The sequence below is a fragment of the Hakea prostrata genome, chromosome 3 (assembly GCF_041222555.1).
Source record: "Hakea prostrata isolate BN-2017 chromosome 3, UWA_Hpros_2, whole genome shotgun sequence".
Lineage (NCBI taxonomy): Eukaryota > Viridiplantae > Streptophyta > Magnoliopsida > Proteales > Proteaceae > Hakea > Hakea prostrata.
Window position 1 is genome coordinate 58,687,670 of NC_142602.1, and position 17,494 is coordinate 58,705,163.

General features: G+C 38.4%; 1 protein-coding gene across 1 annotated transcript; it reads left to right on the plus strand.

The window, feature by feature from the left end:
* Positions 1 to 352: 352 nt before the first annotated feature.
* Positions 353 to 4,524, plus strand: LOC149022619 (uncharacterized). The gene is made up of 2 exons (XM_089147314.1): positions 353 to 3,638; positions 3,942 to 4,524. Exons 1-2 carry the CDS (start codon positions 353 to 355, stop codon positions 4,313 to 4,315), a joined length of 3,660 nt encoding a protein of 1,219 aa, XP_089003440.1. The 3' UTR covers positions 4,316 to 4,524.
* Positions 4,525 to 17,494: the final 12,970 nt, after the last annotated feature.

Consider the following 17,494-nt stretch of genomic DNA (forward strand, 5'->3'; position numbering starts at 1 on the left):
AGACTCAACAACGGACTTCCACTGTTTTGTTCTCTGTTTAAACCATCTTTCACGCAATTTAACCTGGATGGATACAAAATGGCTTTTGGCTTCAGTGTTGTGCAATCAATGCATGGCACTGAGCTATGAATGGTGAAGATCAATTTTGATGGTCAAGATTCAATCTACACCGACTGAAACTTAAAATAAAATAAAAATAAATAAAAAATAAAACAAAACGGGTGGTCGACCACGCTTTAAATCCCAACCGTAGGAAGCTCAGTGCTGCACAGTCTGAAGCACGACCCTCCAAAATGAAGTAAGCCTTAAATAAAGCCAATGAATGATGAAGCATTACTATAGACCAACAGAAATGTCATCAACTGAAGGAGTCCTTGTTTTGCTACAACTTCTTCTCTTCTGTCTTCCTTTGAACGCAACAACGTCCTCAATATCAGAGGCTCAAGCTCTGATCAGATGGAAGGACAGCTTATCTTCTCCTCCTCTCAATTCATGGTCCCTTGCAAATATCAAGGACCTCTGCAACTGGACAGGTATTGCCTGCTACAGTACCGCAAGTGTAGCAGAGATAAAGCTTCCTGAGTTGGGTCTCAATGGAACACTTGACCAACTCAAGTTTGCAGCACTGCCAGGTCTTACCCACTTGGATCTCAGCCATAATAATCTCATGGGATCAATTCCATCCAGCATTGGCAATCTCTCCAACATCATCTTCTTGGACCTGAGCAACAATTTTTTCAATGAATCCATCCCTCCTCAGTTTGGACAGTTGACAGAGCTCTGCATCCTTAACCTCAGCAATAACAATCTTGTGGGTTCAATTCCTCATCAGATCAGCAATCTTCAAAAGGTATGGCACCTGAACCTCAGTGTAAACCATCTTGAATCCCCGGACTCAATTGAATTCTCTGGCATGCCACAACTGAAGTACCTCACTCTATTTAACAACTCACTTGCATCTGAGTTCCCACCTTTCATTTTGAACTGCCCAAATCTTACTCACCTCGAATTGTCACAGAACAACCTTACAGGTCCCTTGCCCGACTCACTGGTGACCCTAACAAAGGTTGAATATCTCGATCTTACTCAAAATTTCTTTCAAGGTCCACTGCCTGTAAACCTATCCAAGCTTGTTTCACTCAGAGAATTACGGCTGGGGTCCAACTTATTTGAAGGTGGAATACCAAATGAGATAGGTTCAATTTCCAATCTTGTTACTCTGGAGCTCTTTGGAAATTCATTAGGAGGTGGGATACCTCCTTCTATTGGCCAACTTGGAATGCTTCAGAAACTCGATCTCTCGGAAGCTGGATTGAACTCTACAATTCCTCATGAACTCGGCTATTGTACCAACCTCACCTTCATAAACCTTTCACTAAATTCACTCAATGGAACCTTACCTCCATCTCTTTCAAATCTCAATAAGATATCTGATATGGGTATGTCCGGGAACATGCTTTCTGGAGAGATCTCACCCTACTTTATAACTAGCTGGGTACAATTGATTTCATTGCAACTTCAGAACAATTCCTTCACTGGTAAGATTCCACAAGAGATTGGCAGATTGACAAAGCTCAACTTACTCTATCTCTTTATTAATCATCTCTCTGGGTCGATCCCCCCGGAGATTGGGAACCTCAAAGATTTGGTACAGCTAGACCTTTCAGATAACATGTTTACGGGTCCCATTCCTGCAACATTGGGGAATCTAACACAGCTCCAACTCCTATCTCTATTCGAAAACAGTCTAGCTGGTACAATCCCACCAGAGATTGGAAACCTGAAATCTCTGTTAATGCTTGACGTCAGTACCAACGAATTGCATGGAGAGCTACCCGACACCATTTCTCACCTAAAGAGTCTGCAGCTACTCTATTTGCATCACAACAATTTCTCCGGAACCATTCCACAGGATTTTGGAAACAATAGTTTCTCTTTGTCTGACGTAAGCTTTTCGGACAACAGCTTTTCTGGTCAGCTCCCTCCATGGTTATGCAATGGATTCGTCCTGGAAACATTGACAACAGATGGTAACAATTTTACTGGGTCACTGCCAGAGTGCTTGGGGAATTGTTCGAGGTTGTCCAGAGTCCGACTAGAAGGAAACCAATTCTCTGGGGACATATCGAAGGTGTTTGGAGTGCACCCAAATCTTGTTTTCATAGATCTCAGCGGTAATCAGTTGACTGGACAGCTCTCGCCAGATTGGGGAAAATGTTTCAGTCTAACTTATTTTCACATTGATGGAAATAGAATTTCTGGCAAGATTCTTAGTGAACTTGCAAATTTGACCCAATTACAAGACCTAAGCTTGTCTTCGAATGAGCTGACGGGAGAAATTCCAGCGGCACTAGGAGATCTAAACAAGCTCTTCAAGCTTAACTTGAGTTACAATCACTTAACTGGAGTGATCCCCCAGAGCATTGGAAGTTTACAAGAGCTCCGGCACCTTGACATTGCAGGAAATGAACTAGCCGGCAGTATACCTGGAGTACTTGGAAGCTGCATTAATTTACAGGAGTTGAACTTAAGTAACAACAGATTATCAGGTGATATACCACCTGAGTTGGGCAACTTGGTTTTCTTGCAATCATTTCTAGATCTGAGCAGAAACTCTCTCTCAGGAGAAATCCCTTCTAATCTAAGGAAGCTGACCTCGTTGGAGAACCTCAATTTCTCCCGGAACAACCTCTCAGGCAGAATCCCAACATCTTTGTCCAACATGAATAGTTTGCAAGTGATTGATCTCTCTTACAATAAGTTGACAGGCGAGGTACCAAATGGTAAAATTTTCCAAAAACAACCAGCTGAGGCCTTCATTGGAAATGCAGATCTATGTGGAAATGCAAAAGGATTGTCACCTTGTAATTCCAGTCCTGCGCACAGAGGATCCAACAACTATGATAAAGTCCTTATATCCATCATTGTCCCAGTAATCAGCATTATCCTTTTAGGAGCTGTCATCTGGGGGCGACTTGTAAACATGAAAAGGAAATCAAGAGAACAGGATGAAAATGTTGGAACAACCGAATATGATGAGCGCCATCAGTCACATATATGGGGAAGAAGAGAAAATTTCACATTCAGCGACATTGTGAAAGCTACTGATGATTTCCATGAGAATTGTTTTATTGGAAAGGGAGGTTTTGGAAGTGTTTATAAAGCAGTACTGGCATCAGGGCAGCTTATTGCCGTTAAAAGACTGAACATGTCGGATTCAAGTGACATTCTTGCAATAAACCGGCAAAGTTTTGAGAATGAGATTTATATGTTAACAAATGTCAGGCACAGGAATATCATTAAATTGTATGGATTTTGCTCTTGGAAGGGTAATATGTATTTGGTGTATGACTATGTTGAGAAGGGTAGTCTGAGAAATGTTCTTTATGGGGAGGAAGGGGGAGGAGAAATGGACTGGGTGACGAGGGTGAAGATCCTCCAAGGGGTAGCCCATGCCCTTGCATATCTACACCATGCCTGCAACCCTGCAATTGTCCACCGTGATGTAACCGTAAATAATATTTTGCTGGAAGCAGGGTTGGAACCTCGGCTTGCAGACTTTGGAACTGCAAGACTGTTGAACCCTGGTTCATCCAACTGGACAGCAGTGGCTGGATCTTATGGCTACATGGCTCCAGGTAACCTAAACCTTCACATTTCTCTGTTTCTCATCTCTGCCATTCTTGACTAAAGGTTATTTCTCTCGGTCCTTTTATGGGATTATTGCTTCTCTAGATGTTCATAACAAATAAGGTCTCGATCCTGTTGACTAACTGTAATTTAAATGCTTTCACACATTCAGTCTTGATGCCATTGCTTGGACATGTATTTTAGAAAAGTTGGTACTTTTTGTTTTTCTCTTTTTAGGTATCATGTTTAGGTTTTTATTCAATTTAAGATTACTCATTGGTAATCCTTAACTTGGTGTTCTCTTGACACAGAGCTTGCATTTACAATGAGAATCACAGAAAAGTGTGATGTTTATAGCTTTGGCATTGTAGCACTGGAAGTGATGATGGGGAGGCACCCAAAAGATCTCATGTCTTCTCTATCCTCTTCGTCCACTAATGACCATGACTTGCTGTTGAAGGATGCATTGGACCAAAGGATCCCACCTCCAACGGGTCAATTGGCAGGAGTTGTGGTTCTTGCATTTGCAATTGCCCTAGCATGCACAAGTACAGATCCAGAATCACGACCTTCCATGCGAGTCATTGCTCAAAATCTGTCGGTTCACAATGGGGCGTATCCATCTGAAGCATTCAGCACAACCACCATGAAAAAACTGATAAGCTTAAAAGATATCTTAAATTAGGTGAATTCAGGTTTCCAGCTTGTTTTAAAGTCTTGAATTGATAACTTCCACAGTAATAACTACGGAGGCATTATGTACTTCATATGCATAGTCATACATGACACGCGGCTATGTATTGAGTATATTTATACATCTGTATTCTACATTCTACCTTAACAAAACACGTTACTTCACATGGTTTCAGTCAGGTTGTCAGAGTAGATTTTCCATGCACGAAGTTTCTAGTTTTCTTAGCAAAATAAATCTCAGTTTTTCTTGTCTTGAGAAATCAGATCTGCAGCTTTCTTCTTCGAGTGCTTCAAGATCTGAGTTCTTCAGATCAGATCTGCATTTTCTTCAAATTTGATCTGAGCTTTTTCTTCATCCATACATGTTTTGCGCATGATTTTTTATCTGTTCTTACCGTTTCTTGGAGGTATTCCAGCGATTTTGTTGTCTGCCTCAAGCAATCTGGAAACTTCAGATCTGTGTTCTTGGTCTGCGAATCTCAGCAAGTGTTTTGCACACGTTGTTTTGTTGCTCAAAGTTGTGTTTTCTGCGCTTTTTCTGTTTTGGTGTGTTAAGATAATTTGATTTCTTTCTTTTTTGAAAGATCTCATCTATGGCCTCATCTACTCCAATCTTGGCCTCTTCTTCTGCTCGATCTTGGCTTCATCCGTGCCTGTCTCACCCTCTTCATTTCCTTACCCTAGCATGCTGAATGTAGCTTATTTTGTTACGACTCGGCTTAATGCTGAGAATTACTTGGGTTGAGAATACGCATGGTCCAAAGGGTACACATGCATTGGATAGCCTTTCTTGGTGCTCAAGTCGTTTATTTTCCTTGGTTCATTGCTAATGAAGACTTTTTTTTTTTTTTGGTAAACATTGCTAATGAAGAGTTAGACAGCATAGAAGTGTCATTACCAAAAAATAAATAAAAAATAAATAAAATAGCATAAGTGTCTATTTTCATATGGTTTCTAATTTCATAATCATTCCTCTTTTGAAACTTTCTACTTTTCAATACTTTATATTTTTTGATTTTGTAACATGTACTATTAATTTATTTTTAAAGCAAATTGCACCCGTAATTCAAAATAGAGGCTTTAAAGCACTGTCTTACTTTGTATTTGAAAAACACATAAGTCTTATTATGTTTAAATGGTTAGCAAGGTGTGGCCTTTGTTGGTTTCCGAAACTAACGAATCCACGATTCACCGAAATTTTCAGTGCAAAACGTCATTTATTACCGTCATTTTCCAGTGCAAGTTGTCATTTATTAATTTTTTATATAGTATTTGTGCTCAGGTGTGATGTGTGATGTGTCATAACATTGACCAGAGCCTTTAAACTTTAATGCTAAAACAAAAGGGAGACAGCTGGACAGCTGGTTTAATTATGTTTGATGTAATCATGTAAAACAAAAAGGAGAGAGCTTTACGGGTTTTGATAAAACCCAAGCCCTATTTTAGAAATTTGCTTCTGCTTCATTTTTTCTTGAAGACGGAATCATGGAAGTCGCCAGAGTTCTAACCCATCGTAGCTCACATTAAAAAATTTGAAGAAGGATTTGAAGAACTCTAAAGAGCAAGCGAGATGAAGCAGAACCAAAAATTGAAGCATCGTGAGAACTCAACATACTCGCATGAAAATGAATTGACAGGGAAAAATGGAATCTGCTCATTTCGACGATCAAACAATTCGCTCAGTTCTGAGTTTCTTTTTTGCAACTCCTTTCAATAATTAATTTTTACCTCCAAAAATTTGTTTTCAAACAAAAGAAAGAGATATTTGGTGAAGTTTTGGGCGATTTTCGCCAGTTTGCGATTTTTAGTCAATATCGGTTTCGCCCTATTTTTAATTTTAGTCCTTGGCGAACTCAGCGAATTTCGCTAGATTTCGGGTGAAATTTGCTGAAACTTCATTTCTTGATGGTTATTATATTATCACAAAGACTATTATACCCTTCCAAGAAATTTTATTCTCATTTACCACCAAAAAAAAAAAAAAAAGACATTCTTCCCCCTACAAAGGTTATTTGATGAAGACATTGTTGTAAGATTTTTTTTTTCTCCTCAAATTTTGGTAAGGGCATTTTTGGCATTAAAAAAATAGTGGGTTAAATGTTTCACTAACAGAATAAAATAATGAATTGGGATGTATGGGTTTTTCAAATCTGTGTTTTTCAAACATAAAGTGGGGTGTCAGTGCTTTAAAGCCTCCATTTTTGGGTGCCAGTGCAATTTGCTCTTATTTTTATAGAGAATAAGTTAACTTGCTTCTCAAGCTGTAATTCAACCTAGCAGCATTATAAATAAAGGTTGTGATTCTAGTCTGCTCTTGCTAGAATCGCAGCTCACTGTTGTATATTCTTCATTTTCTTCTTTTTCATCTTCTCTTCTATTTTCTTCTTCATTCTCTTTCAAGTTCAACTATTGTTTTGGTTGATTAAAGTTTGTTCCCTAACCCGGTATCAAGCTTTATTGAATCAAAACATGGTTGCTTTTAGTATTCTATGCAGAAGTCCTTTTTCGATGATCTTTGTTGAAGTCCTTTTTTCAATGACCCCTTATAAATAAAGAAGGTTGTGATTCTAGTCTGCTCTTGCTAGAATTGCAGCTCACTGTTGTATATTCTTCATTTTCTTCTTTTTCATCTTCTCTTCTATTTTCTTCTTCATTCTCTTTCAAGTTCAACTATTGTTTTGGTTGATTAAAGTTTGTTCCCTAACCCGGTATTAAGCTTTATTGAATCAAAACATGGTTGTTTTCAGTGTTCTATGCAGAAGTCCTTTTTTCGATGATCTTTGTTGAAGTCCTTTTTCAGTGACTCCTTACTTTTGGTTCGTGGCCACCTATTGTTGTATTAAGTTTATGTTAGATTAAATGAGTATATAAACTAATCTATTCTACTTCTTACCTCCTACTTATCTTGGAACTTGAACGATTGTTTCAATCTATTGTTTTTTGCATTCTACAAATCTATTACCTTATTTTTAGCAGTTCATCCATTTTGCAGATCTGGTGTTGTTCCTTTTTTTTTTTTTTTCATGCAAAAACCTATTTGATTCTGTGCTATGGAATTTTTCTAATATCCTTCTTCAAGTTCTGGGAGTTACAGCTGACAGCAGTTCGTGTTTACATTTTTGCAAAGGGTAAGCCTAAGTTCATTGAGAGTGAACCTCCTACTAAATCTGACAAATCCTACCTGGTTGGACTGAAGATAACGCAATTGTTAAAATTTGGTTGTGGAGCCTAAATTGCTACTAATGGTCTATTTCATAAAACTACAAAGAGGATATGAGATGATCTACAAGAGACATATTCCCAAGCAAAAAGTATGACTCATATTTATAGCTTTTATTAGAAGACATTTCAGTTTCATCAAGGTGATAAGTCACTTTAGATTATTGCAATTCTTTTAAAGGTATGATGGAGAAGTAAAATATGTTTCAGCCTCTTATTACTGATATTGAAAAACTTAAAACTTAAAGGAACTGTTAATACAAAGTGGGGGAAAACATAATGGATTAGATAGGGAATAACTTAGGAGCAATATTGAAATCATATGCAAGGTATAGATTAGGTTAATCATAGGCTTCATCTCAGTTTTGGTAAATAAAGTAAGTTGGTATGCAAAAAATCATGGAAATGCATGGTTAATGATCAAGAGGTAAGTAAATCATAGCAAGGTTGGGGAAAACATCAATGTATGAGGTATAGAAGACTCATGGCAAGGTGTTTGCAAGGTTGCAGCACCTTGGGCATGGTCCAAACAGTAAAATGAGAGTAAAGATGAGTGAGAAAGAGACTAGGAGAGAGAGTCATACCTTGAGAGTAGAGTAAGAGAGTGGAAGTGAGTGGTTGGCAATGATTAGTGGGGAAGATGCTTCACCATTACCAAGGAGGAGTTCTTGAGAGTCTCATCCACGTTCTCAAGTGCCTCAATGATTAAAATAGGGTTCAAAACACGAGGATGGAATAAGTAGAGTAGGGAATATTCCACAGAATCTTTAAATCCGGATTCAGCAACACTGTTGGTCGATACATTGGGTCGATGGTATCGACCAATAGTATCGACCAAAACATGTTTCTGCAAAATTTTTCAGAATAGTTCAGCAACTTTAGGTGTGGACTTGGAGGGCTATACAAGGTCAAATTGCCGGGGTTTTCTCCTATAGTTCACTCAAGAAGTCTAGTTTCAGGGAATACCTTAGGATTGTGCACAGGAATCTGTTTGATATCTCAATTGTCTCACTTCATCAGTGCGCAGATTCTAACTTAACACTGATAATGTGTTCAAGGAAGGAGCAACATCATCAATGTCCATAGAATGGAGTTCCGACACCACGTCATCAACTAGTAGGGTCCACAAGTCCCTTCTACCACCACTTCGGGTCTTCGGACCTACAAACACAACAATTTCCGGGTCGGGTCCAGGTTAGGTAAAACCTGGATTTTACAGATGGTCTTTGAGTGCCCTAGCCCAACCCCCAACATATAGAAAATGGATAGATTTTTAGTCCAGATTTCAGTCCAAACAGACGTCCTTCCGAATCAGACGGAGCTCTGTCTGGAAAGTATCCATTAAAAAGGTAGCCGTTAAGGCATACTTTAAATCAGATGGACCTCTGTATGCAGCACAGAGTGCACAGTAATATGCATTCATGGACTTGATTAGGTTTTTGGTATTTCTAGCCAACCCTAAGCCTCATACACTTTCTTAACATGTCCTAGATCAGTCTAATGACATGATATGTGTATATTTGAGTTCAATTACATATGAGTGTATATGAAGTGACTTAAGTCCTAATTTGCTAAGTCTTCTTACTTGAGCTTGAGTTGATAATCATTGATGTTCTTGAGTCTTCTTGTACTCCATTCTTTATGCTCATCTTGACTTAGACTTTGTTGTTCCATTGGGCTAAAATGAAGGTGTTGTCATTGTTGGCAACTTAAGTGGGCTTCGATATGGTACAGCAACACACAAAAAGGTTCCGAGAGAAAGAATCCAATTCAAATAAAGAAAACTCAAGAATCCCGTTTTTGAGGGTCTCTGTCCAGTTTTGATCAACCTCTTCATCGGATGGTCATCCAGTGTCCGATTGAGCCGATTTTTGGAGGAGAGCTTCATGACTTCTTGATCCTCAAATCCAACGGTGGGATTTTTCATTGGAGATCTCTAAGTTAGTCCGATTTGTACGTCAAAACACTCCTTGTTTAAGTCAGATAGGAACTCTGAGTTTGATTCAAACTCTGGGTCCAGTTTTGATCAACCTCTTCATTGGATGGTCATCCAGTGTCCGATTGAGCCGATTTTTTGAGGAGAGCTTCACGACTTCTTGATCTTCAAATCCAACGGTGGGATTGTTCATTGGAGATCTCGAAGTTAGTCCGATTTGTATGTTAAAATACTCCTTGTTTAAGTCAAATAGGAACTCCGAGTTTGATTCAAACTCTGAGTTATATTAATCTATAAAAGGAGAGCAAACTCCAGCAGAAGAGGAAGGACGTTTTGAGGAGCTTTGGGAATAGCGTGGAGGTCGAACCAGAAGACGTTGGTTGGCTTTGGAGATCTGAAGCTTGGGAATAAGAAGTCTTTTGTTTTGTTGAACAAGAAAGAAAGTGAAAGAGAAGGAAGAAGAAGCAGCAGAAGAAAAGAAGGGAACATGGTTGTATGGTTTTTTTAAAGAGAGAAAACTAAAAAAGATTGAAAAGAGGAAAAAAGAGTTGGAGAAAAAGAGAAACAAGTATTGTTACCATGCATCTTACACAAGTTGAGGTAACATGTATTCACAAGTGATTGTCTATTATTTTCTAGGTTATGTTTAATGATGAAGAATCTAGCTCATGAATGTAATTTGGGGAACTTGAATTATTGATTTACATTGTGACCTAGCAAGTTGGAGCTTGTCTAGGGGGTTGGGGTTGGTGCCCTTGTCTGAATTACATTTTAGACTATAGAAGGGATTGGTGTTCCTGGACTGTTGTAGCAGTCAAAATATCTAGGAGTGTATTGAGTAATATACGAAACCCTAGGTAGGGTATTACTCCGTGGATGTAGGCAATTTGACCGAACCACGTAAACTCTGGTGCATTGCGTTTTTGGTTTATTTTTTCTTTGTTGCACATTTTGGAGTGCCTTGATTGCAGAGTGGTGGTACACTGTCTGGTAGACCCAGCCACATTGTGATGTGTGGTGGACTTGTCCTTGTGCAGTTGATAGCTATGAGAATGTTCTAATTAATCTTGTTTCGAGATTAAAGAAGCTTCACATTGAAGTGAATTTTTGAAGACACTGATTCAACCCCCCTCTCAGTATCAATCTGGGAATAACAATTGGTATCAGAGCCAGGTTCCCGTGAAGAGAAGTGAAACCACTTCGAGATTTGATCAGAGAGTTTGTAAGAATGGCTACAAGTGAAGGCAGCTCCAAAGACTTTGGGAACCATTTCAAAAGGAGAAGTCTTTTGACTAAGAACGAATGCTACTCCTCTGAAGAAGAATCAGATGAAGACAATGACTCAACTGATGAAGTTTTATTTATGGATATTGAAGATGATGAATCACCTCAAACTAAAGAAAAGTCTGATGATAATGAAGACACTGAAGGTAAAATTGATTATGTTGGTGAGTTGTACTCCCCCTGGGGGTCTCAAAAAAAAAAAAGGGAAAAAAAGGAAGGGGGGGAAAAATTTTGAAAATAAGGGGGAAAAAAAATGGGGGTGTTGTGTGTAATAATTAGTTGGGGGAAGATATAAAAAAATTATTTTTTTTTTGGGGGGGGGGGGGGGGGGATTGAAAATGGAGGGGGGCCGAATGTATGTGGGCCAATGTGGGACCCACTGTAGGTCCCATCTCAGAATATATTATTATATTTTAATGTATAGTCTCCATTAAAAATTAGGTAAATTAATAAAAAATTCGTTAGTGTGAGAGAGAGAAAGGAATAATTTGAGAAAGAGAGTGAATACGCTGATGTGGAGAAGATTTAGGAAAATTCCAAAGTTTGCTAACTACTTCAATATTTTGTGAGACGTGTGAGAAAAAAAAGAGAAAAAATAGGAATAAAAGAGGAGATTCATGAGAGAATAAATAGAAATTAAAATAAGAGAGAATATATAAGGAGAAATTCAGGGATCGTGAGTTAGTTTTTAATTAGAATTTAACCTTTTATTCCTTAAAACTAGGGATTTAATGATAACCATTAGATAGAGATTATGAATGACATTTGTACCCATCATTTTTATCTTAAATTGTTATTTATAATTTTTGGAGGGGGGCCAAATAGTGGTATTTCACATTTAAAGATAGAGAAATAAGGAAAAAAAACAAGGATACTTACAATTTCAAAAAATCCGGGGGGGGCCATGGCCCCCTCCGGTCCTAACGTGGCTCCGCCACTGCATCTTACCTCTCTCTCAAGTGTGAAGAGTGTGAAGAACTTAAGAAAGAAATTGGAAGGTTAAGATCAGAACTTGAAGGACAACAAAAAAGAGGAGTTATTTAGAAGCTACCACATCATCCACTCCAGTTACATTGAACTTTAAGGACAAGATAGTTGAAAATCAAGTGACAGGGACTACTCACTTTACTTCTACTTGGGGAAGAGATAAGGTACTAGATGAGATCTTGAGTGTTCAGAGGTCACCTCATATTAAAACTAGTCTTGGATACTCAAAGGGGGAATGTTCAAATGTAAATAAGACCAATGGAAATAGAAATACAACAAATCCAATGAGTCTTGATGAGGAGCACCAAAAGAATCCATATATTGGGAAGACCAAGCCAAATATGAGTAAAGATGGCTATACTGGAGCTTATCATAAAACATTTAATGGTCAAGGCTTTAATGGGTATTGTTATGGATGCAATAACTTTGGACATAAAGTGGCAAACTGTAGAGGACAAAACAAGGTTGTGGCATTCAACAACATAAACAGATTTGCTCCATTGGATAAGGTTAAAATAGAATGCTTCAGGTGTTTCAAGTTGGGACATATTGCAAGGTATTGTTGGACTGATCTTCCTTCACAGAAGGAGATAAACCTTCCCCAAAAGCTAGCTCAAAGACATGCACAAACAATTCAAAGAAAATCGAGGGAACCTATTGATATATCAGATAAAGCAGTTTGGGTTGAGAAATGACAAAAAGGAAAAATGATAAATTCCTTGGTAGTTCAAACAGCTTTCAAGGCTCATAGTAGTGAGGCACCTTGGATTCTTGATAGTGGGTGTTCCACACATATGACAGGTGACAAGAATAGGTTCTCAAGCCTTGATGTAGTGAAAGGTGGTTCAGTGAGATTTGGCAACAATGATGGGGCCAAGATTGAAGGTAGAGGCTTAGTTAAGCTGGATGAAGGAAAGTTAAAATCCAATAATGTTCTATATGTGAGTGGGCTCAAACACAATCTTCTTAGTGTGAGCCAAATCTGTGATGGTGGATATGAAGTTCTCTTCACTAAAGAAGGTTGTGAAATCAAGAAGCCAAAAAAATGGCAAAGCAGTGGCTTTAGGAACCAGAACAACCGGAAACTTATATGTCTTATCAAATAGGTCCATGGTGAGTCAAGAGGATGAAAGCTTGTTATGGCATAGGAGATTGGGGCATATAAATTTCAAGAATCTTGCCAAGCTCAGTAAAAGGGAAGTTGTGAGAGATCTTCCAAAGATTAAAGGCCTTCAAATCATGTATGTCCATGTCAAAAAGGGAAGCAAACTAGAGCAACTTACAAGCCCAAGGAGTATCACATATGCATCTCCCTTGATTTAATTCACACTGACTTATGTGGTCCTATGAGAACATAAGCTTTTGGAGGAGAAAGGTACTTCATGCTTTTCATTGATGAATGCACAAGAATGACTTGGGTATCCTTTCTAAAAGAGAAGACACAGGCATTGGACAGCTTTATAGCTTTCAAGAAGCTAGTTGAAAATGAAACAAGGAAGACTATAAAATGCCTAAGATCAGATCAAGGTAAGGAATATACATGGAAATTTTTTTCAGAATTTTATAGTGAGCATGGCATAAAAATCCAACATTCAGCTGCTAGGACTCCACAACAAAATGGAGCAGTGGAAAGAAAGAATCGAACTGTTCAAGAGATGGCAAGAACAATTCTCTCTGAAAGTAATATATTAAAAATGTTTTGGAGAGAAGGAGTCTACAGTTCAATCTACATCTTAAACAGGTGCATGATGGGACCAAATAAATCAAAACTCCATATGAAATGTGGTACAGCAGGAAGCCAACTGTGAAGCATTTTAGAGTTTTTGGGTCCAAATGTTTCATCAAGAGAAAGGAAGAAAATTTGGGAAAGTTTGATGACAAGGCTGATGAAGGTATCTTTTTGGGGTATTCTTCTAAGAGCAAGGCATACAGGTGCTTCAACAAAAGACTTCGAAAAGTTGTAGAAAGCTCAGATGTAAAGATAGATGAAAATCTACCTCAACCCAAATTTGTTGCAACTGAGGACTCGACCTTGGGCAATGTTGAAGATAATGAAGAGTTTGAAAATGAGACTCCACATGGAGTAGAGTCCGATGAACATGAGTCTGATGTTGAACCAGAAAGAGATGGAAGACCCAAGAATAACAAATGGAACAAAGTGCATCCTCCTGATCAAATCATTGGCACATTAGATGAAGGGATACAAACAAGAAAGCTAAAGAAAAAGAAGACTATTTTCTCACTGATATCTCAAGAAGAGCCCAAGTCAGTCCATGAAGCTTGTAAAGATGAAAATTGGGTGAAAGCAATGAAAGAAGAGCTTGACCAAATTGAAAAGAACAACACTTGGGAACTAGTTCCTAGACCAATTGATAAGAATGTTATTGGCACCAAGTGGGTATTTAGAAATAAAATGAATGAAGAAGGGCAAGTTCTCAGAAACAAGGCCAGATTGGTGTGTAAGGGATATGCTCAAGTAGAAGGGATAGGTTTTGATGAAACTTTTGCTCCAGTGGCAAGGTTGGAATCCATTAGAATATTCCTAGCTTTGGCAGCCTTTAAGGAGTTTAAAGTTTATCAAATGGATGTTAAATCAGCCTTTCTAAATGGTGATTTAGAAGAACAAGTCTACATTGAGCAGCCAGATGGATTTGAAATAGGTGATGATCCAAATATGGTATGCAAACTCAAGAAAGCATTATATGGTTTGAAACAAGCTCCAAGAGCTTGGTATTCACAACTGAACACTTACTTGCTACAATTAGGTTTAAGGAAAAGAACCGTGGACAGCAACCTCTATGTCATGGCTGAAGATTGTAGTAAATTGGTAGTTGTTGTGTATGTGGATGACATCATCTTTGGAGGTCACTGTGATGAAGTCTATCAAGGTTTTGCAAGGAAGATGAGTACAGAATTTGAAATGTCCATGCTTGGAGAGTTATCCTACTTCTTGGGTTTACAAGTAAATCAAATGGCAAGTGGCATATTCATATCTCAAATAAAGTATGTTAAGGAAATGTTAAAGAAATTCATGATGGAAGATTGCAAACCAGTGAGAACTCCTATGGTGGTTGGATGCAAGTTGAGCTCAAGTGATGAGTCTTCCTCAGTTGATCAAACTCACTATAGATCTATGATTGGGAGTTTCTTATATCTAACAGCATCAAGACCAGACATTTTACAAGCAGTGTGTCTTGTGTCAAGGTTTCAAGCAAACCCAAAGGAGACTCATCAACAAGCAGTGAAAAGGATTTTCAGGTACTTAAAAGGGTCTATGGAATATGGGTTATGGTATCCTAAGTCTAAAGACTTCACACTTGCAGCCTTCTCAGATGCATATTGGGCCGGAAGCATTGATGACAGAAAGAGCACTAGTGGAGGTGCATTCTACTTGGGGAGAAGTTTGGTTGCTTGGCATTGTAAGAAGCAAGATTCTATATCTTTGTCTACAGCAAAAGCTGAATATATAGCAACTGCAACCAGCTGTACTCAAGTGATTTGGATGAAGAGACAAAATTCTGATTTTGGCATCAAATGTGATAAAGCTATAGCTATCAAGTGTGATAACATGAGTGCTATCAATATCTCCAAGAATCCAGTGCAACATTCTAGGACCAAGCATATTGATATAAGATATCATTTTTTGAAAGAAAAAGTGATAAAAGGTGAAGTGAGCTTGGAGTTTGTTCCCACAGAAAATCAAGTGGCTGATATCTTCACAAAATCACTGTCCAAACATAGTTTTGAGAGATTAAGAGTAAAGCTTGGGGTTGTGGCTCCAAGGGGGAGTAAGTGAAAAAATACATAGAACATCATCTCTCCATAGGATAGGAAGGTGCGGTGGGCACTCCTATGGAAGAGTCTATGTAGGGGGAGCTCTATGGTAGGGGGAGCACAAAGCACCCTTTGTACTTGTTGTCAAAGGGGGAGAGAAAAGAGAAAAGGAGGTTAAGTTGCCAACAATCCCAAAGGGGGAGATTGTTGTTCCATTGGGCTAAAATGAAGGTGTTGTCATTGTTGGCAACTTAAGTGGGCTTCGATATGGTACAGCAACACACAAAAAGGTTCCGAGAGAAAGAATCCAATTCAAATAAAGAAAACTCAAGAATCCCGTTTTTGAGGGTCTCTGTCCAGTTTTGATCAACCTCTTCATTGGATGGTCATCCAGTGTCCGATTGAGCCGATTTTTGGAGGAGAGCTTCATGACTTCTTGATCTTCAAATCTAACGGTGGGATTGTTCATTGCAGATCTCTAAGTTAGTCCGATTTGTACGTCAAAACACTCCTTGTTTAAGTCAGATAAGAACTCTGAGTTTGATTTAAACTCTGAGTCCAATTTTGATCAACCTCTTCATCGGATGGTCATCCAGTGTCCGATTGAGCCTATTTTTTGAGGAGAGCTTCACGACTTCTTGATCTTCAAATCCAACGGTGGGATTGTTCATTGGAGATCTCGAAGTTAATCCGATTTGTACGTTAAAACACTCCTTGTTTAAGTCAAATAGGAACTCCGAGTTTGATTCAAACTTTGAGTTAAATTAATCTATAAAAGGAGAGAAAACTCCAACAGAAGAGGAAGGACGTTTTGAGGAGCTTGGGAATAGCGTGGAGGTCGAACCAGAAGACGTTGGTTGGCTTTGGAGATCTGAAGCTTGGGAATAAGAAGTCTTTTGTTTTGCTGAACAAGAAAGAAAGTGAAAGAGAAGGAAGAAGAAGCAGCAGAAGAAAAGAAGGGAACATGGTTGTATGGTTTTTTTAAAGAGAGAAAACTGAAAAAGATTGAAAAGAGAAAAAAAGAGTTGGAGAAAAAGAGAAACAAGTATTGTTACCATGCATCTTACACAAGTTGAGGTAACATGTATTCACAAGTGATTGTCTATTATTTTCTAGGTTATGTTTAATGATAAAGAATCTAGCTCATGAATGTAATTTGGGGAACTTGAATTATTGATTTACATTGTGACCTAGCAAGTTGGAGCTTGTCTAGGGGGTTGGGGTTGGTGCCTTTGTCTGAATTGCATTTTAGACTATAGAAGGGATTGGTGTTCCTGGATTGTTGTAGCAGTCAAAATATCTAGGAGTGTATTGAGTAATATACGAAACCCTAGGTAGGGTATTACTCCGTGGATGTAGGCAATTTGACCGAACCACGTAAACTCTGGTGCATTGTGTTTTTGGTTTATTTTTTCTTTATTGCACATATTGGAGTGCCTTGATTGCAGAGTGGTGGTACACTGTCTGGTAGACCCAGCCACATTGTGGTGGTGTGGTGGACATGTCGTTGTGCAGTTGATAGCTATGAGAATGTTCTAATTAATCTTGTTTCGAGATTAAAGAAGCTTCACATTGAAGTGAATTTTCGAAGGCACTGATTCAACCCCCTCTCAGTATCAATCTGGGAATAACAGACTTCATATCCATCTTGGTTTGATCTTGGCCTTGACTTTAGATATCCAGTGAGTTTGTTCCAATGAGTTGGGTTTGGTCCACTTGCTTTCATAATGACTGGACAATGACAACTTGATATCGACATTAGTAATTTTGTGTTTATTATCATTAAAACTAATGGAGGCGGATGTGAAAATGTTGACATTGCATTTCCCAACATCACTATTACTAGATTTGACATCAGCCACACCATTAGTTATGTAAGTCAATTTATGTATTCCCCTACAGAAGGTCATATGCCCTTGTAGATCAAATACTAAGGTCCTTGAAACTTTGTCATCGACATGGCATTTTGAT